The sequence below is a fragment of the Neoarius graeffei genome, chromosome 2 (assembly GCF_027579695.1).
Source record: "Neoarius graeffei isolate fNeoGra1 chromosome 2, fNeoGra1.pri, whole genome shotgun sequence".
NCBI lineage: Eukaryota > Metazoa > Chordata > Actinopteri > Siluriformes > Ariidae > Neoarius > Neoarius graeffei.
Genome location: NC_083570.1, coordinates 75,641,459 through 75,665,951, shown reverse-complemented (window position 1 = coordinate 75,665,951; position 24,493 = coordinate 75,641,459). Strand labels below are relative to the sequence as shown.

The 24,493-nt window shown below is 44.2% G+C and overlaps 1 protein-coding gene across 3 annotated transcripts in view; it reads right to left on the bottom strand.

Annotated features, from left to right (window-relative positions):
- Positions 1 to 24,493, bottom strand: part of pamr1b (peptidase domain containing associated with muscle regeneration 1b) — a 66,101-nt gene that overhangs the window by 26,383 nt on the left and 15,225 nt on the right. For 2 of the 3 annotated variants that reach the window (XM_060914992.1, XM_060914993.1), the window contains exons 2-4: positions 17,494 to 17,670; positions 10,280 to 10,405; positions 9,919 to 10,033 (exon numbers count right to left, since the gene is read on the bottom strand). In XM_060914992.1, the coding sequence (XP_060770975.1) occupies positions 9,919 to 10,033; positions 10,280 to 10,405; positions 17,494 to 17,670 (418 nt within the window). Of the gene's footprint in view, positions 1 to 9,918; positions 10,034 to 10,279; positions 10,406 to 17,493; positions 17,671 to 24,493 lie in introns of those variants that run through there. The other variant, XM_060914994.1, reaches the window with a different exon arrangement.

Genomic DNA, 24,493 nt, shown 5'->3' with positions numbered 1-24,493 from the left:
ACTAGGGACATGCTGTAACAATTTTATTCAGGTAATGTAATAGTCTGTTGTGCTTTCATTATACTTTAGGTTTTTGCACAGCAGTCTGGCAAAACCCTTTGGATCACTACGTATGTCTGAATTCTGGCAAATACCTAAAAACTGGGGTTTTTTTGTTTAATTTTTTTTCTGCCCACAACATTCTTCGAAAACCTTTTAGAAACACTTTAAAAACCATAACTATGTTTCACCAACTTTTTTTTTATTTACAACCCCGATTCCAAAAAAGTTGGGACAAAGTACAAATTGTACGTAAATAAAAACGGAATGCAATGATGTGGAAGTTTCAAAATTCCATATTTTATTCAGAATAGAACATAGATGACATATCAAATGTTTAAACTGAGAAAATGTATCATTTAAAGAGAAAAATTAGGTGATTTTAAATTTCATGACAACAAAACATCTCAAAAAAGTTGGGACAATGCCATGTTTACCACTGTGAGACATCCCCTTTTCTCTTTACAACAGTCTGTAAACGTCTGGGGACTGAGGAGACAAGTTGCTCAAGTTTAGGGATAGGAATGTTAACCCATTCTTGTCTAATGTAGGATTCTAGTTGCTCAATTGTCTTAGGTCTTTTTTGTTGTATCTTCCGTTTTATGATGCGCCAAATTTTTTCTATGGGTGAAAGATCTGGACTGCAGGCTGGCCAGTTCAGTACCCGGACCCTTCTTCTACGCAGCCATGATGCTATAATTGATGCAGTATGTGGTTTGGCATTGTCATGTTGGAAAATGCAAGGTCTTCCCTGAAAGAGACGTCGTCTAGATGGGAGCATATGTTGTTCTAGAACCTGGATATACCTTTCAGCATTGATGGTGTCTTTCCAGATGTGTAAGCTGCCCATGCCACACGCACTAATGCAACCCCATACCATTAGAGATGCAGGCTTCTGAACTGAGCGCTGATAACAACTTGGGTCGTCCTTCTCCTCTTTAGTCCGAATGACACGGTGTCCCTGATTTCCATAAAGAACTTCAAATTTTGATTCGTCTGACCACAGAACAGTTTTCCACTTTGCCACAGTCCATTTTAAATGAGCCTTGGCCCAGAGAAGACGTCTGTGCTTCTGGATCATGTTTAGATACGGCTTCTTCTTTGAACTATAGAGTTTTAGCTGGCAACGGCGGATGGCACGGTGAATTGTGTTCACAGATAATGTTCTCTGGAAATATTCCTGAGCCCATTTTGTGATTTCCAATACAGAAGCATGCCTGTATGTGATGCAGTGCCGTCTAAGGGCCTGAAGATCACGGGCACCCAGTATGGTTTTCTGGCCTTGACCCTTACGCACAGAGATTCTTCCAGATTCTCTGAATCTTTTGATGATATTATGCACTGTAGATGATCATATGTTCAAACTCTTTGCAATTTTACACTGTCGAACTCCTTTCTGATATTACTCCACTATTTGTCGGCGCAGAATTAGGGGGATTGGTGATCCTCTTCCCATCTTTACTTCTGAGAGCCGCTGCCACTCCAAGATGCTCTTTTTATACCCAGTCATGTTAATGACCTATTGCCAATTGACCTGATGAGTTGCAATTTGGTCCTCCAGCTGTTCCTTTTTTGTACCTTTAACTTTTCCAGCCTCTTATTGCCCCGTCCCAACTTTTTTGAGATGTGTTGCTGTCATGAAATTTCAAATGAGCCAATATTTGGCATGAAATTTCAAAATGTCTCACTTTCGACATTTGATATGTTGTCTATGTTCTATTGTGAATACAATATCAGTTTTTGAGATTTGTAAGTTATTGCATTCCGTTTTTATTTACAATTTGTACTTTGTCCCAACCTTTTTGGAATTGGGGTTGTACCTTGTCCAGGTTATCTTCCTAATAAGATCATGTTGAGTAAGGAGAGCAGTTTAACAAACATGGTGACAAAAACTGTCAGGCTGCCTTAAGATTGCTGAAACCTTGCTAGTGTGATTTCCTCACACAGTGAAAGGCAAACTTTGATCAAGTTGCTGGATAGCTATGTGTCATAGTGAAGTGAATATAAGCCTAATTAATTCAGTTTGGAAACAGATACTGGCTGTCAAAATGTGATGCTCCTGTATGACAGTTTAAAGACAAACTTTAACTTTTTTCTAGAACTTTGCTTCTGGTTGAGATACACGCAAAAGAGATGGTACTGTATTTTGGTTCAGGTAAGATTGTAGTTTTCAGAACTATATCTTATAGATAATGTCAAAATTTCTCCAAGTGAAGTGTTTTTTTTCCAGGCTGCCAAACATTTAAGATACTTTAATCTTCTCCTGTATAGGAGTTGAATCTACATACAGATACACATTCAAGTATGATTCAAGTGCACTGACCTCCTTTGCAACTGAATGTGTTACACTCTGTGCTACTGAATCTTTCATCCAACATTTGAGAGCAGTAAATGAGGCATAATATGCTGGGTTCTGTTTCAAGTGTTTAATTGCTTTCTGGGCAAATGCTACTTCCTGCTTACTATCTCTGGAGTACAGAAAAACTCCCATACAAAGGGAGGCATGTCCTTTTGACCATGCTTTAGCAAGACACTGCCCTCTTCTAATTGGTCTTTTCAATGCATATAGCTCATTACAGGATGTGGTCACACACTTTTATTCAAGCACTCTCACCACACATATTTAGAGCATTGCAGAAGTGGATTAAAATAATACATGAATGTTGCTCTAAGCCACAAGGACCTCTGGCTTTTTTTTTTTCCTGTTACTGTTCTTATATTGGCAGCACAGCGGTGTAGTGGTTAGCACTGTCACCTCACAGCAAGAATGTTCTGGGTTCGAGCGCAGTGACCAATGGGGGCCTGTCAGTCCTGTGTGCTGTGGCGTGTGCACCTGAAGGCATGCCCCGGGCTGCACGTGCGTCAAGCAGATTCTAGCACGTGCGCCGTTAACAACACACACCTGAACATAATTAAGGAGCTATATGTGCACCTATATAAGGACTGTTCAGACACACTATCGGTGCGAAGTATTACGCTACATCAGTATGCATTACCAAGCCTTGTTTCATGTTTCTGGTTTCCTGTGCCTGTTCCTCGTTTTCTCTCTGCCTTTGATATCCTGTTTGTGCCTCGCCCAACCATTTGCTTGTATTACGTTCATGAGTTTGCCTGCCGATTTGGACTGTTTGCCTTTGTATGGTTTTCACTGTTGCAAATAAATATCCAGGTAGTCGTCGACTTACGACTGCGTTTGGTTATGACTGACCAGTCGTAAACCGATCTGGTCATAAGTTGGCCTATGTTAAATGAACGTAAGTATATCGTGATGTGTAATGATATTGTAATCATCTTAAAGTCTTATTTTATCAACATTTTCTTATTTCATTACCTTGGCTCATTATTTGGTTTAAGTCAAACACTGCATACTACACTGCGTACAGTACAATTCATTTAATATAAATATAATACGAAATACAGGTGTGAAAAATAGAAAACATTTTAGTTTGAAACATACCAAAATACAAATGTAAAACATAACAAAATACAAAATTTAGTGACCGCTGGCATCACTGGTGCTTGGCTGGGGTCGTCTACGTCATCATCAGCTGTTGCAGTGCTCGGGCTGGCGGGAGTGCTTGCTTGTTTCATAAACCAGGAGCTGGGGCGGAAACTATATGACGGAGTGCACAAGAGAGACTGCGCATGTGCCTGGAGCTGGGGCGGAAACTGTATGACGGGGTGCGCTCGGGCGCGCGAGAGAGACTGCGCATGTGCCTGGAGCTGGGGCGGAAACTGTATGACGGAGTGCGTGAGGGCACACGAGAGAGACTGCGCATGTGCCTGGAGCTGGGGTGGAAACTGTATGACGGGGTGCGCTCGGGCGCGCGAGAGAGACTGCGCATGTGCCTGGAGCTGGGGCGGAAACTGTATGACGGAGTGCGTGAGGGCGCGTGAGAGAGACTGCGCATGTGCCTGGAGCTGGGGCGGAAACTGTTGTATGCGGCGAGAGGCGCTGCCTGGAGCTGGGGTGGAAACTGTCGTACACTCAGCTAGCTCAGCTGGGAAACACTTGCCAGTCATAACTAGATGGTCGTAAAATCGATCAGTCGTAAGTCGCATAGGTCGTAAGTCGACGACTACCTGTACTTCTGCATATACATCCACCTACCTTGTACCTGATAGAATATTTTGCCAAGAAATGGATGTAGCGGAAGTATTACAGTTTGCAATTCCATGCTGCTTCTGGGTATCTCTGTCTCAGCCCCTCGCCTTGTATTTCCGGCTGAGTTCTGATTGGAGTCCCCCAGCACCCTAATATGGAATATATCATCCTAGGGGATTCAGTTTACAGTGCAATCTGTTCTTTGAGGACCTCAAGGAACCTAAGCCACCAGAACCTCTTTGGGTAAGCTTCATGCTCACTTTTATTTATGGACAAGCACACCAATGGGTGGATTCCCTCATCAGGGTCGAGCACCCATGCCTTCAGAGCTTACAGACTTTCTTAGCCATGCTCTAGTTCATCTCTGAATCATTAGAAAAGGAGGAATCCCATGAATTTTTTTTTTTTGGGGGGGACCATACCTATGGCCGACTCAGCAGCAGTGGAGGAGGCCGTTGCTCCAGAGCTGGTTTCTCAGCCAGAACCAGCACCAGAACCCATGCCTGAACGAGAGCCAGCTCCAGTGCCAATGTCAGAGCAGGTGCCAATGTCTGTTCGAGTGCCAGAGCCAAAGCCTGCATCAAAGCCAGTGCCAGCTCCTGAACCAGCACCAGAGTCAAAGTTAGTCAGTGCCAGTGTCTGCTCCAGAACCAGTGCCAGCACCAGAGATGGAATCAGCTCCAGTGCCAGAACCAGTGCCTCAGTTGGAGCCAGTGCCTGTGTCAGCTCCAGCTTCAGAGCTCACACCAGAGTCTGAGCCAGTGCCTGCACCAGCTCCAGTGCCTATGCCAAAGTCAAAGCCTGAGCCTGTTCCAGAACCAGTGTCAGAAGACGACGGAGTGACCTCTGCCTCAGCTGGCTATGAAGATGATGTCGTCATCCCTCTGCCGCCCAGCCAGGACCATAGCTTGACAGAGCTTGAGCCCATGCCTGAGTCCAGTTCAGAGTCCAAGTCAAGTCCAGAGCTCGAACTAGAGTCAAGTCCAGAGTCCAAGTCAAGTCCAAAGTTTGAACTACAGTCAAGTCCTGAGTTCGAACTAGCATCCAGTCCTGAATCCAAGTCAAGTCCAAAGTTCGAACTAGAGTCAAGTCCAGAGCTCAAGCCCACTTCCAGTCCAGAGTTTAAGTCCAGTCCAGAGCCTAAGTCAAGTCCTGAGCTCGAGCACACTACCAGCCCTGAGTCCAAGCCAGATCCAGAGCTCAAGCCTGAGTCATCTCCTGAGCTGGAGCCATAGTCCAGTCGAGAGCTCAAGCCATCTCCGGAGCTCAAGTCCAGTCCAGAGCTCAAGCCCACTTTCAGTCCTGGATCCAAGCCAAGTCCAGGGCCCAAGTCAAGTCCAGAGTCTGAGCGTGCTTCCTGCCCAGAGCCCAAGTCCAGTCCAGAATCATCTCCACAACTCAAGCCCAAGCCATCTCCAGAGCCTGAGAGCAGTGCAAGTCAGGAGTCCAAGTTTTGTCCTGAGCCTGAACCCGAGTCCCCACCAGAGCCAAGAAGGATGGATTTTTGCTCCTGGAGGGAGCCTTTTTTTTGGGGGGGGGGGGGTCTGTCAGTCCTGTGTGCTGTGGTGCTTGCACCTGAAGGCGCGCCCCAGGTGGCATGTGCATCGAGCGGACTCTAGCACGTGCACTGTTAATGACACACACCTGAACATAATTAAGGAGCTATATGTGCACTTATATAAGGGCTGTTCAGATGCACTATCGGTGCAAAGTATTATGCTACGTCAGTACACATTACCAAGCCTTGTTTCATGTTTCTAATTTCCTGGTTTCCTGTGCCTTTTCCTCATTCTCATTTTCTCTCTGCCTTTGATATCCTGTTTGCACCTCGCCCGACCTTTTCTTTGTATTACGTTCATGAGTTTGCTTGCCAATTTGCACTGTTTGCCTTTGTGTGATTTTCACCGTTGCAAATAAATATTACTTCTGCATATATATCCGCCTACCTCATACCTGACAGGGCCTTTCTGTGTGGAGTTTGCATGTTCTCCATGTGTCTGCATGGGTTTCCTCCGGGTGCTCTGGTTTCCCCCACAGTCCAAAGACATGCAGGTTAGGTTAATTGGTGGCTCTAAATTGACCATAGGTGTTAATGTGAGTGAGAATGCTTGCTTGCCTCTATGTGTCAGTCCTGTGATGACCTGGCTACTAGTCCAGGGTGTACCCTGCCTCTCACCCATAATCAGCTGGGATAGGTTCCAGCTTGCCTGCGACCCTGCACAGGATAAGCAGTTATGGATAATGGATAAATGGATGGATGTTCTTATATTTCTCCTCATGGTTGAGTGTCAGAATGAGAAGACTTGCTGTACAACTCCAGGGTAAATGATACATGCAAGTGGTTATGATATTATTTTATTTTGCAAAGTAAATCACTTTGCAAAATACAATCGTGAAGATGTCTCATATCATAGTGTATGAGAGATGGAACTGGTAATGTACATCAGTGACCTGCCTTGGCAGCAGACAGGAAAATACTGCAGAAATGGAGATTATAGTCTAAACCACAACCTGGAATGATCTAAACTGTCTGCTAAGTTAAGGGAACACCACTAGGAAAGTGACATCATTAGGTCAGAACATATGAGTATTGGTAGACACTTCTGCAGATGGAATAGTGCTTAAATGCCCAGACACACTTTGCTACCCATTAGTCATTATCGTTGTAAGGATCTGACACAGCCAGCCGTGGTAAATGCTTGGAGTGCCCAGCCAGCAAGGCTCAGTCTGAGCATGCCAGTAGTCATAACTTTCCATTAGCCAGAATCATCACTGCAAGAATGAAGTAATGGAGATAAAAGAAAATACCCTAATTCCATTTACGAGCTGCTCAGCAAGACTGTTGTGGTGCTTCATACAGAAAAGCAGTGCAATTTGCCACAAGTCCAATTATTGTAAATAAAAAATAATCACTTGTTGGGAAGGCTTGTCAAGTCAGGAGCAGTAGGTGAAAACATTTTGGCCTATATGTGTATTTATTATACATGAGTAAAAAAAAAAATCATATCCTCAAAATTCTTGGTTTATGTGGGACAATTATCAAATAAATACAACTACTGCTGAAATATCATCTGGAAACTTGTACTGATAGCTGGGCAGTGAAGAATAGAGCTCATACATGTTACAGTAATTGCATTTCTCCAAATATTATTAAACCTGATTATTAGGTCCAAGTGTAAAATTTGTACTAAAAGATTAAATTCAACAATATATACTCATATTGGCCAATCACTGTATTATGACATCACAGGTCAGTACCACTGCATTACAAGTAAATTTATATTCAAAATGGCAACCTGAATGAGTTTTCTTTACCCATCCTCAAACACATTTTACCAGTTATTGTACATTAGAACTTATGTAGAATCTGTAAAAAGATTACGTATACTGTCCTACCATCAGGACCATATGACTGACAACTGCATCACATACCTTAAACAGGAAGTCTGTCTTCCTCTAAAATTTCATTACAACACAGTTATGAAATACTTGACAAAGTGTCATTCATCAATTTTGATGGAATTCAATATTTTCGCAAATTAAATGATCAAATATCTCACTGCAGTGCCGCACTGTTCATTTAATTTAATCCAAACTGTTTCAGTGGACAGTGCAGCCTGTGTAAAATCTTCTTTGAAAGCTCCAGATGCAGCACTCTGTGTACAGCAGATTCAACTACAATGTCCCAAGTTTAGTGTCAAGCAGCAGCTGTGTTTGTTGAAAATAAATTTTATTAACTTTTAATAGAGATTACCCTCTTACTCAAGTGTGTAGACAGAAATGTACTTACATTACATATTAAGTTTGCCTGGGTTTCTCACCACATTTATTTCTTCAGGGGCTGAATGTCAAATGGTGTGCATTAAAAATTACAAAATATCTCATCTCATCTCATTATCTCTAGCCGCTTTATCCTTCTACAGGGTCGCAGGCAAGCTGGAGCCTATCCCAGCTGACTATGGGCGAAAGGCGGGGTACACCCTGGACAAGTCGCCAGGTCATCACAGGGCTGACACATAGACACAGACAACCATTCACACTCACATTCATACCTACTGTCAATTTAGAGTCACCAGTTAACCTAACCTGCATGTCTTTGGACTGTGGGGGAAACCGGAGCACCCGGAGGAAACCCACGCGGACACGGGGAGAACATGCAAACTCCACACAGAAAGGCCCCCGCCGGCCCCGGGGCTCGAACCCAGGACCTTCTTGCTGTGAGGCGACAGCGCTAACCACTACACCACCGTGCCGCCCATTACAAAATATATTCATGAAATTTAATAATCTTCCACTGAATTTGGTACTTTAAATACATTATATTTTTGCAAGGCATTGGTTTCTTTCTTTCTTTCTTGAAGAGGGTTATGAGGTTAGATGTCTGACTGAAGTAGAGAACTGGCCCCATATCAAATCTAATTCCTGCCCTCTGGTCTAAAAGGTCAAAAGGGTCTAATGGCTCTCACTGATAAACTGCAGGCTGTAAAATGACATGCAGCACACTCTAAGCAATTTATGAGAAAATAAATGTAAAAGCTGAACCTTATTTACAAGACAAATTATATTTTTAATCATTATAGTCCATTTACCATTTAAATGGTTTAGAGGTCTTGCACAGGCGCTCAATATCTTTGACAGCACTTGGTTTTTGCTGCCAAAGATTTGTTTTTAATTATTTGCAGATGCAGAATTATTTAAGCTTCTGTCAAACACGGAATTTTAATGACAATTAATCAGGAAGAGGTTGAGTGTGAATGGCTAGGGTTGAATCTCAAAAAGATTGATTCAGAAACTTATAGGGATAAGATCCAATGCAGTTTCCAGTGAAATATTATGCAAGCTCTCATGTTGGACTGAGTGACACATTACCTGGAAAGAAATTATGTTTTGATGACTATCAAGTGCACAGACACCTTTTGCTCTGATTGATCTTCAAGCAGAGAACATGGAAAAAGCATAAAGTCAACAATCAAGAAGAACAGGAGAAATTACTGGAAATTAGAATGATTCAGAAATGGAGATGATGTTGGTCATTTATTCTGAGGAAAAATTCTTCTTTAGGGATTAGGAAATCCTCTCTCTATTTAGCATGTCACTACAGTGATGTGGCCACTCTGACTTCCATCAGAGTTTCAAGGGAATGTTACAGTAGTGGTTTCCCGTTGCCTTCTATGGGATTATTATAGAGGTTTTCTCTTCTTAACCATTCACACACATTCACATCTATGGGCAATTTAGAGTAGCCAGTCAACCTAACCGCATGTCTTCGGACTGTGGGGGAAACTGGAGCACCTGGAGGAAACTCACGCAGACACTGGGAGAACATGTAAACTCCACACAGAAAGACCCCTTTCGGCCACTGGGCTTGAACCTAGAACCTTCTTGCTGTGAGGCGACAGTGTTAACCACTGCACCACCATGCTGCCCAATTAGGAAATTTAAGGATAAATTTATTTAGTTCATATGTTTAAAATCTTTATATTTCTGTAAAGCTGCTTTACGACAGGGTCTTGTTAAAAGCACTATACAAATAAATTGACTTGACTTGTTTTAAGAGGTAAAGCAAAACTGATATCCTGGGTTTTGTGATGGAATAGTGAGTAGCACTGTTCCTGTTATTGCTATTAGTGCATGGATTTTAATGAGTTATATTTGAAGATATACAGTATAAAGTGGACTGAACTGCAGTAAGAGATATGCCTTTATATTATTATAGTGAGAAACAGAAGTGTTTGTACAGGAGCAGTTTGTGCCAAAAGATGAGAGTTACCTACCTGAGTTCTATGGTGAAAGGCTGATTAACTTGTAGGGTCCACTCACAGCGGGCATTAGTGGGGTAACTTTCCAAAACCAGATGACCTTGCCTCTTCCTGATCACACCACCACATGCTACAATGTAGATATATGTCCCTCTCCATCAATTTGTTCATCCATTCATTCATCTTTATTTACATTTTCTCACAATATTATTTGTGCATGTCAGTGTGCAGTCTCTGGGTTAATGTTCTTTAACTTTGAGATGACAAACATTTTGACTGAAATTGCTACAATTTGGTGTTTCAATCAATGTTTCATCAATGTTTGTGGTGTCAATGAAAGAGTGACACATGAAGTCTGGATGTGAGAAGAGCTTACTCAGACAGTCACCACCAGACCACCCAGGACGGCACTCAGCACAGTATTGGCCCTTGATGAAGAAGTCATCCCTCGGCCCCCATGTTCCATTATTGCACCGCTTGCAGTTTTCAAATATACTGCAGCCTTTGACAAGAGAATTAAAAAAAGTCAGAAAAGGTGTTGATGTTTGACTAGTCAATGTTTTAGGAATTATAAAGCTATTGTGGCAACTTGGATGTTCTCCATGCCTAACAGACTTCCCTCATGTGCCAATAAGCATATAAGCTGCTAAAGACATTACAATCAAGCTAACCGAGAAGGAACTTCCTGAAGTGGATGTGTTCACAGAGCTCTGGAGAAATCCTGCTGGTGGGGATGAGGTGTACATGTGGAGTGAGAAATACTAAAATGTAAGAAAGAGTTTAGGATATAAAATTCTGTTAAGAGTATCAGAAGCTCTATGACTACGTCACTGTGCAGTCAGAGTCCTAAGTTTATGAGGCTGTTATTTTTTAAAGACTTTTGGCAGTAAAATAATTGCCTAGGTATGAATCTAACCATGAACATCTGGCATTTATGAACACATTCACTCATGTATACACGCATGCACACACATACATGTACAGTATATTAAACCTAGAATATGTCTGTTTTTTCTGCATATATCCTCATTAAGTTCAAGACCAAAATCAAGCAGAAATAGGACAAAGTTTATAGAAAATCCCATTTTGTGTAACATGGGTTTTCCCACTGAGCCATACCAATCATTTTTCCTTCACCTAATGACCCTAACTGTTTCCTTTGTCTCCAGTTCCACAGCAGTCATGACAGTTTAGTTGAGGTATAACTGCCATATCAAATATCTAAGGAAACACTATCGACCTTGTTAGAGAAAGAGAAATTAAATGCAAGTCTACAAAGGTGCACAATTTATGAAGTTTCACATGGTGAAGAAGGCCATGCCAGGTTGGAACAGGACTCTGGGGTGTAACAGATATCTAGATATCAAAGGCAAAGATAGAAAGTTATGTGATGTGTTTTGGTGTGAGTCATTGTCTCAGCTCTAAGGCATGAAAGGAATAAAACACAACAGGCTCTGCTGTTATTGCAAAATAATCAAAGATGATGATGATGCTCGGGCGGCACGGTGGTGTAGTGGTTAGCGCTGTCGCCTCACAGTCCTGGGTTCAAGCCCAGCAGCTGGCAAGGGCCTTTCTGTGTGGAGTTCTCCCTGTGTCTGCATGGGTTTCCTCCGGATGCTCCGGTTTCCCCCACAGTCCAAAGACATGCAGGTTAGGCTAATTGGTGGCTCTAAATTGACCGTAGGTGTGAATGTGAATATGAATGGTTGTTTGTCTCTGTGTGTCAGCCCTGTGATGACCTGGCAACTTGTCCAGGGTGTACCCTGCCTCTTGCCCATAGTCAGCTGAGATAGGCTCCAGCTTGCCTGCGACCCTGTAGAACAGGATAAGCGACTACAGATAATGGATGGATGGATGGATGGATGGATGGATGATGATGATGCTCGTCCTTTGGGGTCAAAGATGACCATGACTTCAATTTGGTGAGTGGCGGTTGTGGGTCTAGAGGTGACTGATGAGGCCAAGCCGGGCTTTGAAGGTATGCCTATATGTCAAGATTGAGTACCTTGACTATCTTTTTGTTGTATTTTGGCCACTGAGTGGGATCCCTGCCAGCCGTGGTGTGCTGGCCAGGATGAGGGGAAGCAAACTACAGTATGTTTGGGGCACCTTTTCTAGCCCCTTCCTCCATGGAGGTGAGCAGAGCAAATCCTAAACAGGGTTGCTCAGACACCAAGGAGGCTGCCAAACTCTGCTGCTTCGTTCCAGCAGAGAGTGACCCTATGCCCTGGACCACCTGTGTGCAGGTTCGTGACTACAGCTTCCAGTGTTTCGGCACCTGCTGCTTTGCCACTTACCCATCACCACAGGACTTGAATTTAAATTTGAAGTCATGACTTACACGTGACTCGGATTAGAGTGAGGGAGAGTTGTGCAGCCGTCAGCCTCACTCTCTTATCCCGACCTAACTGGGTCCAGAGGCAAGACAGAATCAAGATGGCTGGAGCTAGGTCGGGATGCAATGGATGGCCAACAGTGTTCTACGTGTTGCACTGTGCCCTGATCATGCTCCATAAATGCTTGGCTGGATCCGCCTTTCTGCCTGTTGAACCACCAAGTGGTGCTTTCCTCTGCGCAGCCTGCCGAGTCAAGTCTTCAGTTGTAACCCTGACCAGGGGAAGCAAGGAGTTGCTAGTGCTTGCTTAAGGCACCACCACAGGCTAGTGGAGGGAAGGAGTCAAAGATGGGGTGGTGTGATGTGCATCAATGCGAAGTAAAAGTCTGTTACCACCCTTGAGTTGATTCATTTTCAATAACAGCATGTGCCACAGTGTTTTATTCTTCTTATATCACAGTAATTTGTCAACACACAATTATAACAACAGGTCATACCTTTTATCTATTCATAGTCACATTTAATGTTGTAGAATGTCTGTGGAAGAAGTGAGTTCCTGATCGCTTATGTTATAACATATCAATATTTTTTAATCTGTTATCAGACATAGATTATTGTGAAGTGTCTGCCATACAAGTCTCTTTGAAATAGCTGTTACTATACAACTAGAAACAACCATGTATTAGAACAAGTGCATTAATATAAACCTGTGGCTTGCCTTGCAGCCAGAATTACAGTCACAGCCACTGTTATAAAAAATTAAGCAATACCTTCTTAGATTCAAGAATTCAACAGCACTGTGGTATAAGTAAGGAATAAATTACAACATGGCAAAAATAATCAATGATAGGGTGCTGTGATGCGGCTCCACTGCAAATTGAACTTGTTTATTTTACTATAACAGCATGCCCTGAAGCTTTAATTCCATTACTACTACGGCAATTTGCAACAATTACGCTATTTTATTTATTAAAGAGTAAAATGCAATTTCAGTCTTTATCCATTTATAGTAACATTTAATGAGGAATGTTCACAAAATAAGTTAGTTTCTGTTATCGCTTCCTTTACAACAGCTATAAACAGTCATTCCCTTAGTAACCTCACTTTTTTCTCTTTCTCTTGAAGTAATTAAGACAAAAAAACTCAGCTTGTGATGTTAGTTAGAAACCACAAAGTGTAAAGCATTCCATTCTGAGAAATTTCTTTGAGACAGAAAATTTAAAGTTACAGCTTTAATGTTATAGCATGTGGAGCCTCCTTCCATAACTGTTAAAAAGGGTTTTCTTTAGAGAAAGCTTTACCAGAGCAATCATTGTGTATTTTGTTGTTGTTGTTGTTGTTAAATAAAAACAATTAAAATCAATTTATTCTTGGCTGAAGGTAGATGAGTATCCTCCATACAACATACTAGAACGAGGCCATTAACATTCCTGTGATTTGTCTTGGCTACTGTCTGAGCTGCTGTTATAAAATATGCATCAACACCTTCTGACCAATCAGAATCAAGAACTCAACAGTGCTGTGATATAAAAGTATAGTATCTGATCTATAAGACTGTGGCAGCGGGAACATGGTCAAGCATTGGTTTGGGAATGGAGGGCAGGGCCAGGGAAGGTGAGTGGCAAAGTGATCACACCTGTTGTTAATTAATCTTGTGTGTGTGTGTGTGTGTGTGTGTGTGTGTGTGTGTGTGTGTGTGTGTGTGTGTGTGTGTGTGTCAGTGATGACAGAGCACTGACAAGGAGAGAGAGAGAGAGAGAAGAGAGGTGGTGGTGTCCCGACTGGAGTATGTGTGTGTTGTGCAAGTCAAAATGTAACTTAAAGCTGAAAAGCAAGTGTAAAATAAAGAGACCGTGTTCAGCATAATTTCCCACCTGTCTGTGCTTCAGTGTTCCACCCACCCTCAGGGACATACTACAAAGACATTATAATCTTACTCTCACACACACACACACACACACACACACACACACACACATACAACACACGCATGCGTGCACGCACGCACACACATTTCTGTGACTCTCATATCAAATGACAGGGGCGTGTTTAGCCTATTTTTGGGAGTGCTCAAGCACCCCCAAAAACGAGCTCAGCACCCCCTAGCTCAGCACCCTCAAAAACACTGCTTTTGGACGTAATTTTCAGAAATAAGTGCCCTTGCGGACTGCGCAATGAATGTGTGCGCGGGCGTGTGTGTGTTCTTGAATTCACCTGTTAGGTGATAGTTCTATGAGCAGTAAAATCCCTCTCCTCCTTGCGTCCCCTCTGATTGGGTTGCCTGCCCGCGCGAGTGCTTGCTACGACATGGTGTTTTTTTTAACTGGATTCCACGCCGATGAGGAACTCGAATAGCACCTGAGTATTACTGGCATAGCGAGATGTGAAGGTACGGACTGGAGTTACAATTGTTAAACACAACACATGCATAATGCAATATTGATGTTCCCTGGTCTATGAACAGAATGATAAAAACGACATTTATCATCCATATCGAGATACTTTTGTGCAGGGCTGTACATGTGCTAAGGTGCTAGACCACCGTGTGCTAGTCAATTTTATTTAATGTAACATAGCGTTTACTAATGTAAACTAATGTAAAATCATAATAATACACACTATTATTACACAATGCACAATAATACATTAATTAATAATTACCACTGTTCAAAATGAATAGCTCCAACATTACAAATGCAGTAGTAGGTCTTGTTTAGTTAAAAATATAACGTAAATATTTGTGTCAGTGGTTGTAAATGTGTAGATATCATAGTTTATTGGGTCAGCTTCTGTTAAAACATTGCATAAGGCAGCTGGGCCATAGAAGGTTCACGCTGCATGCTGCACGCTACACGATCACGTGAAGAACCGGACCCTGGGCCATTAAACTTCATGCTTGGATGTTCACGTGTTGCGTCTGTTCTACTTTGACCGAGTAACCAACAATATGGACTCTTCGGATGACGACGATTGCCTCATTCTGCTTTTACTGAGACAGAGGAAGAGAAAAAGGAACAGAATTTGGAGCCGAGAACACTTCCTTCTGAGAGAAACCCGTGGTGAATTTCACCGAACATTCTATAATCTGCTTGACAATCCCGATGAAGAACTATTTTTCAATTATACCATTCAATTATATTTTTTCTGAAGTTTTCCCCTGAAAGCATAGAGTTATCTCCCTAGACCCGTTCTGATTGGCTGGCGCGGCGGTGACCGCATGCATTGACTGGAATTTCCATCTTCACGCCTAGAAAAAAGTTTGCATGTTCATTTCACGCTTCACGCGTGAAGTGTGCAGCGTGCAACGTGAACACCGTTCTATGGCCCAGAGCAAGTCATGCTACGTTTGTCCACTTTTCTTTACACGCGTGTAGCGTGCAGCATGCAGCGTGCAGCGTGAACCTTCTATGGCCCAGCTGCCTAAGGCTACGTTTACATTACGTCGAATCAGCGGATCATCAGATTAACGTTCTTAAAACGATTCGCGTTTACACTAAAACCGTTAGCCGTGCACACAGCAACACCAATACGCGGATACGCTCGGCTCCGCAGGCATCCTGCGCTCCAAATCACTCCGCCCTGAACAGCGAGTGCCCTCTGGAGGGTGCGCACTCCGGCCCTGCGCAGCTCACACAGCGCGCGAGTGAAGTGAACAAGCCACGATTCGGGACTGAGCCGCTGTGTGTGTGATCCCAGCGCATATCACTTATTACTTGCAAGTGGAAGGATGGCAAGCCTAAAGACAATCATAACTACACAATGGGCAGTATTTGCATCAGTATTTGCAGTATTTTCATACTTTTATACTCTTTAATGAAAGGTGATACAAGGCGGAAGTCTGCGCCGTTTTTCAGCAGTCGCGTCACATGACCAACGCCAGCGAATCAGGAAGGTGGATGTCACAGTGACGTTGTCCAATGAGACGCCAGCTAGAGCTCAGCACAGCGTATCCGCGTATTCTCAATGTTTACACAGCACCGGACCAGACACGATCTAGATTGAATACGTGGACGCTGGCGGATTCCCGTTTCCCCGCTTTTTCAGGGGGGTTAATGTAAACGGACAGTGCGTCCGCGAAGAAAACGAGACAGATACGGTCTAGTGTAAACGTAGCCTAAGTCTAGTCTAGTCTTCTTGTCTAGTTAAAGGGATAGTTCGGGATTTTTGACATGAATCTATATGGTATCCCCGTCAGCAGTGTTGTGCATCCACATTGACTTACCCCCAACAGTGTTCTGTGAGCCTAGATATTGTACAGTGTTGGTCAGTGCACAAGTAGTTCCGGCAGGTTTCCTGGGGTCTGCAAAGTAACACGTTTTTCTTCTCAAAACAGCTCGTGTTCGAATGAGTGATTTATTAGCATAACAAAACCCTTGTAGTCCAAAAAGTCACACCTTGTAATTGCTTGGGGCTACTTTCCCTCAATAGCGATCAGTGCGCGCTGTCACTGTTAACAGTTGTGTGCGAGCTAGCCAACAACTTTCATTAGTTGTTCGACAGTGTTTAGCAGCAGCAAATTGCTTTCCTCCTCAGTATACAAGTGCGCTTCCATGGCAGGGACAAAGAAACTACCACTGCTGCCTATGTAGTGCCCTATTTATACAAATAGGAGTCATTCAGGATTCAGCCATGACACGGAGCAAAAACATAGGCAGCAGTGGTAGTTTCTTTTTCCCTGCCATGGAAGCGCACTTGTATACTGAGGAGGAAAGCAATTTGCTGCTGCTAAACACTGTCGAACAACTAATGAAAGTTGTTGGCTAGCTCGCACACAACTGTTAACAGTGACAGCGCGCACTGATCGCTATTGAGAGAAAGTAGCCCCAAGCAATTACAAGGTGTGACTTTTTGGACTACAAGGGTTTTGTTATGCTAATAAATCACTCATTCGAACACGAGCTGTTTTGAGAAGAAAAACGTGTTACTTTGCAGACCCCAGGAAACCTGCCGGAACTACTTGTGCACTGACCAACACTGGACAATATCTAGGCTCACAGAACACTGTCGGGGGTAAGTCAGTGTGGATGCACGACACTGCTGACGGGGATACCATATAGATTCATGTCAAAAATCCCGAACTATCCCTTTAAGTCTAGTCTAAATGCGGAATAAACGTGGAAACACTGTCGTTCAAGCCAGGTGCCTCTGTCAGCTCTGGGGGCTAAGCACCCCCAAAGATCAGATGCTAGAATCGCCCCTGTCAAATGACTATAATTTTACTTGCATTTGTGTGTGAAGTTGGAGGCCTGACTTACCTGGATGAATGATGCAGGGATCACATTCATGACGCGCATTCCTGCAACATGGAACGGCGTAGCCCACTTGTGTACCCTGAAGAGGGCATTTACATCGGATCACATCATATTCGCAGCATCCTCTACACATTACATTCCACTCCGGGCCAGGGCAAAAGTTATACAGATATCTGTAGTCTGAAAGACAAAATGGATTCCTGTATTAACATATTATTCTATTTAGTAAATTTGTGAAGATTTGATGAACTTAAAAGTTTGAGACACTAGGGGCTGTTTTTCCATACACATAGTGAGACTTGGACTAAAATGGGATATTTCCTCTGCAAATTCAGTTTTTCCTTGCTATTAGACTTGTTCGACCACCTGTCAACATTTTGACATGACCTTACTATTGCAAAGCATGTCTGTAGTGTAAACAAACTGTTAATATAATAGATTGTACAGGGTGTTTAAAAAAATTAGATATTATTTGAGATGTAAATATCCCAGAATGATATCAAATTTTTTGAAGCACTCTGTATTTTATGAGTGAGCATTTGAAATGAATTTAAACCCAGAGCAAATCCCATGTCAGTCTCTATCAGTTAACAAAAAACAGTGCTGTAGCATGCCCTCATATAATCTCCTCACACAATCTAGTTTCCCTTTGACTCAACAACCACATAGTTCCTGGGAACACTCTCTTTCCAGTCCACTGGGATTGTCAGACATTTTCTGAGGACTAACCTTAAGACAAACAAAACAAAAAACAACATACACTTCAGGAATTGCTTTTCTCATGATAATCTAAATATCTGTTGGGCTGTGCTCTAATCTGTTTGCCAAAGACTGAGATGGAGAATCTCAGAGGCTGAAGCACAGGGTCTGCCTTATGTAACTTGGCGTTTAAATTCCCTCAGCTGAGAGGTGGAAACTCAGTCATGGAATGAGAAAACAGAGAAAAACAGAATCTGTGATTTGCAGCACTGAGCAGTTCTCCTCAGCTGACTGTTCACGTGCTCCAAATCTCCCACAGCAGCATCCTCGTACCGTGTTGTTGTTGTGGTATGAACTGTGAATTCTCATTCTGGCAAACAGATTAATTATGATGTATTTATTATTCTTGTGCAATACAGACATTCAGCTGAAGTGAATCCGTGTTGTCACATTATTTTTGTGTAAGGGAGAGAAAGTTAGCCAACGATAAGATAAGATAAGATAAGATAAGATAAGATAAGATAAGATAAGATAACCTTTATTATCCCACAATGGGGAAATTTCCTGTTTGCAGCAGTACAGTGCATTGCAGCAGAAGAGGACATATCAAGCCACACAAGTAATATATATATATATATATATATATATATATATATATATATATATATATATATATGAAACACACTTATTGTACACATCAGGTGGTCGTAATTGCAAAAGATAAAACAGAAAAAAAACAACTTTTGACAGACATGCAGATGTGAGTCTATTGTGAGCAGTGCTGGTTGTACAGTCTAACAGCTGCAGGAAGCAATGATCTGTGGTAATGCTCCTTCACACACTTAGGGTGGAGCAACCTCCCGCTGAAGGAGCTCTGCAGTCCAGTGAGTAAGTCCTGTAGGGGGTGGGAGTCATTCTCCATCATAGATGACAGCTTAGCCATCATCATCCTCCCACCCACTACCTCCACTGGCTCCAGGGGGCATCCCAGCACAGAGCTGGCCCTCCTGATCAGTTTGTCCAGTCTCTTCCTGTCAGCTGTGGAGATGCTGCTCTCCCAACCAACCATGCCATGAAAGATGACTGACGCCACCACAGAGTCAAAAAAGGTCTTCAGGAGTGCCCCTTGCACTCCAAAAGACCTGAGTCTCTGCAGCAGATACAGCCTGCTCTGACCTTTCCTGTACAGTGCTATGGTGTTATCAGTCCAGTCCAGTTTGTTGTTCAGTTGAACACACAGGTGTTAGGGTTTTGCTGGAATTCGAACCTGGTTTGCTGGTGTGATAATCCAGCAAACCCCCACTAGGCCACCAGGGGGATGACTCAAATGCAGAGGCGTGAGGCGGAAGTAGAAAAGTATCAAAAAGTTTTACAATATATACAGTCCAAAAAGAAATAATCCAAAATGCTCAGAAGATGAAGGGAAAAATAAGAAATATCCAAAAGTTCAAGGTCAAAACAAAAGCCAAAAAAACAGAAAAGAAAAGGCAAAAATACCAATGCTCAGAAGATCCAAAAAACAGTAAATACTAAGTCCAAAAAGCAAAGCAAAGTGCAAAACCAAAAAGACAAAGGCAAGGAACACGGTACAGAGGTAACTGGAGCTAAACATAACAGCACAAAGACTCCGTGACAAGAGGACTGAACTCAGGGGTATAAATACACAAACTAATTAAGGACAGGACGGGGCAGGAAACAGGCAATAAGACAAACACAAAACACAGAACACAGTGGCGACCTCTAGAGGCAAAAACAAACATGACCAGAAAAGGAAATAACAGCGGCCTCTAGAGGCCAAAACAGTCCCAGTCCTAACAGGACACCCCCCCCCCAGGAGTGTCTCCTGACGTTCCCAGGGCGATCAGGATGGGCTGAATGGAAGTCCCGACAAAGTTCTTTATCAAGTATGTCCCGAGCCGGGACCCAGCAGCGCTCCTCAGGGCCATAGCCCTCCCAATCTACAAGATATTGGAGACCCCTGTGAACCCGGCGGGAGTCCAGCAGGCGGTGCACGGTGATCTTGTTCAGGCCCCTATAGTCAATACATGGCCGGAGCCCCCCATCCTTCTTGCCGACAAAGAAGCCGGCACCAGCGGGTGAGGTGGAGGGTCGAATGAACCCAGAGGCCAAGGCTTCCTTGATGTACTCCTCCATGGCCTTGCGTTCTGGCTGAGAGAGGGAGAACAGTTGGCCCCGAGGAGGAGTAGTCCCAGGGAGCAAGTCGATGGCACAGTCGTAGGCGCGGTGCGGAGGAAGAACGGTGGCCCTGCTCTTGCTAAAGACCTCTTTGAGATCCCAGTACTCTGTGGGAACTTGAGATAACTCGGTGAGATCAGGAGGCTCGGCAGGAGACACAGGAGAGCTAGAGAGCAGACAAGAGGCATGGCATGCAGGGCCCCATTCCACAACCTGGCTAGTGACCCAGTCTATACGAGGGTTGTGGCGGGTAAGCCAAGGAAGACCTAGAATAACTGGGAATTCAGGTGAAGGAATCAGGTGCAGGGATATTTCTTCCTTGTGACCTTGAGACTGGAGGAAGACTGGAGAAGTTACTTGGGTGACTCTTCCGTCACCTAAGGCTTGGCCATCCAGGGGGATTGCCAAGACACAGACAGTGGGACTTCAAGAGGTGCAGTCGGGACATTGATACTTTGGGCGAAGTGAACATCCATAAAGTTTCCAGCCGCCCCTGAGTCTAACAAGGCTTGACAAGAGTGGACGGACTCACCCCAGGAGATGGAGACCAGGATGTAGATACCTTGGCCAGGAAGTCCGGGAGAGAGGGTAGGCCCCATCACAACCCTCCCTCGGCTGGATGGGGCGGTCCTTTTCCCAAGAGCTCGGGACAGTTGAAGCAGTCTCTGCTGATTCAGTCATGACAGAGTCTGTTAGGAATTTGCTGGGATTCGAACCTGGTTCGCTGGTGTGATAATCTAGCAAACCCCCACTAGGCCACCAGGAGGATGACTCAAATGCAGAGGCGTGAGGCGGAAGTAGAAAAGTATCAAAAAGTTTATTTACAATATATACAGTCCAAAAAGAAATAATCCAAAACGCTCAGAAGATGAAGGGAAAAATAAGAAATATCCAAAAGTTCAAGGTCAAAACAAAAGCCAAAAAAAAGAAAAGAAAAGGCAAAAATATCAATGCTCAGAAGATCCAAAAAACAGTAAATACTAAGTCCAAAAAGCAAAGCAAAGTGCAAAACCAAAAAGACAAAGGCAAGGAACATGGTACAGAGGTAACTGGAGCTAAACATAACAGCACAAAGACTCCATGACAAGAGGACTGAACTCAGGGGTATAAATACACAAACTAATTAAGGACAGGGCGGGGCAGGAAACAGGCAATAAGACAAACATAAAACACAGAACACAGTGGCGACCTCTAGAGGCCAAAACAAACATGACCAAACAAAGGAAATAACAGCGGCCTCTAGAGGCCAAAACAGTCCCAGTCCTAACAACAGGTACTTATAAGATGTCACCAGCTCAATGTCCTTCCCCTGGATGCTCACTGGTGTTGGGGGAGAGTGAGAGCACCTGCGAAAATCCACCACCAGCTCCTTAGTTTTCCCCATGTTAATCTGGAGGTGGTTTCACTGGCACCAGTCCACAAAGTCCTGCAACAGTTCTCTGTACTCCCTGTTGTCCCCATCTGTGATGAGGCCAATGATAGCAGAGCCATCGGAGAACTTCTGCAGGTAACAGGTGGGTGAATTATAGGAGAACTCTGCAGTGTAGAGGGTGAACAGGAATGGGGCCAGAACTGTTCCCTGCGGATCCCCTATGCTGCAGACAACCATGTCCGACACACAGTCCCGTGTCCTCACATACTGTGGATAGTCAGTAAGGTAGCCCACAATCCACGATGTGAGGTGGTGGTCTACTCCTGCATGCTCCAGCTTGTCCCCCAAAAGTGCGGGCTGGATGGTGCTGAAAGCACTGGAGAAATTAAAAAATGTTATTCTCACAGAACTTCCAGGTTTCTCTAGGTGAGACAGAGCTTGGTGAAGGAGGAAGATGATGGTGTCATCCACCCCGATGCCTGGCTGGTAGGCAAACTGCAGCAGGTCTATGGACGGGATCACCATGGGGCGCAGATGGACCAGGACCAGCCGCTCCAGGGTCTTCATCAAGTGTGATGTTAGTGCCACTGGCCTGTATCTGTTGAGGTCCTTGGGGTGCAGAGTCTTGGGCACAGGTACCATGCAGGATGTTTTCCATAGCTGTGGTACTCTCCCCAGCTTTAAGCTCAGGTTGAACAGATGTCCAACTATCCTGCACAGCTCGTCTGTGCAGGACCTGAGGAGCCTGGAGCTGATGCCATCTGGACCTGCAGTCTTCCTTGCCTTCATCTTCCTCAGCTGGTTCCTCACCTGGAGTGTTGTGAGGGACAGGTTTGAGCAGGGGGGCTGTGTGGTGTGTTGTTCGTGGTTCTTTGAATTTGGGGTGACATGTAAAACAGTGTGGTGTGTGTTATGTGATGTACTGTATATTGTCTGTGGTGGTTTGAATTTGGGGTAATGTATGATTCTGTGGGTGGTGAGTAGGGGTGGAAGTTAGTTGGTGTGTGTGGTGGCTAGACATTAGTTAGTTAGTGTGGTGGTGTGTGTGTTGATGTGTGTAGTGGCTAGACATTGAGGGGGAGGGAAGGTGGAGGTGGGGGAGAGGCAGAGTCCTTGAGGTGTTGACGACGAGAGCTGCAGCCGAGGTGTCTGGGTCGGAGGAGGTGCAGACGCCTGATCAAATCTATTGAAGAAGAGATTCAGGTCATTTGCCCACTGCTGGTCTCCCTCAGCCTGGGAGTTTAAAGACTGGTGGCCAGAGATGGTCTTTAGTCCTCTCCAAACTCCTCTGGTGTTGTTTTGCTGCAACTGCTCCTCCATTTTCCTCCTGTAGCTCCTCTTTCCCTCTCTAATCCTCCTCCTCAGCTCCCTCTGCACAGCCTTCAGCTCCTCCTTGTCTCCAGACCTGAAAGCCCTCCGCTTCTCCTTGAGAAGAGCCTTTATGTCTAGGTTAATCCATGTTTCGTTGTTGGAGAAACACCATACATTCCTAGTTGGTACAGTGTTTTCCACATAAAAGTTATGTGTCTGTAATGCAGTCTGTAAGGCTGATGATGTCCTCCCCATGTGAATCTTTGAATAACTCCCACACCATTGTATTGAAACAGTCCTTCAGAGCTTCATCCACTTCGTCGGACCATCTCGACATGGTACAGGACACAACTGGTTGCCTGTGCACAAGAGGCTTGTACACTGGCTGGAGGAAAACCAGATTGTGATCAGATCTTCCCAGGGGGGCAGGGGGGATGACTTATATGCCTCCTTGGTGTTTGCATATAGCAGGTCAAGAGTTTTATGGTCTCTGGTGCTGCATGTGATGTACTGGGTGAAAGTGGGCAGAGTGGAGGACAGGGAAACATGGTTGAAGTCTCCAGAGATCAGTAAGAAGGCTTGTGGGCTCTGAGTCTGCAGTCTGCTCACTGCAGAGTGGAGATCACACGCAGTATCAACATTAGCAGAAGGGGGCACATACACAGCTATTACAACAGCATGTGAAAATTCCTGAGGCAGATAGAATGGCCTCATGCTAACCACTAACAGTTCAATGTCCAGACAGCAGTGCCTCTCTTTAATTGTGATGTGCCCGGAGTTACACCAACTATTATTAATAAACACTGCCAGCCCTCCTCTTTTCCTCTTACTGCTCTCCGTCGTCCTGTCAGCTCTCACCAGCTGGAAGCCGTCCAGTGTGGCATGCATATCTATGGCAATGCTGGTCAGCCATGTCTCCGTAAACACCATTAAGCTGCAGTGCCGGTAGGTCCTTTGGTGCAGGGTTAATGCCACCAGTTCGTCCATCTTGTTGGATAAAGATTGTACATTCCCCATGATGATGGACAGGAGGACCGGACGATGTCTCCTCTTCCTCTCACGGCGTTGAACTCCAGCTCGGCACCCACGTCTCCTCCTCCTCAGCTTGCGCAGGACCTCAGGTCTGTCTCTCAGCAACAGTGCAGTGTTACGGAGCACTAACAGCTGCTCTCTGCTGGAAACAATAGATGCCATAGCCAACCACGACTTCACGGACACAGTGGAGTGGAAAAAAAGTTTTAAAAAGTAACTGTGAGTACCCTATACTCACAGTTACTAGTGTCCCTTAACACATTAAAGAGTAAAAAAAAGGACACAGAAACACACAAAAGCAGGAAAAAAATAGATAAAACTCTTAAATGAGCAAGCTGCTGCTGCAAGAGGCAGCCAACTGCAGCAGCGCTATCTATAGATTCAATCTATAGG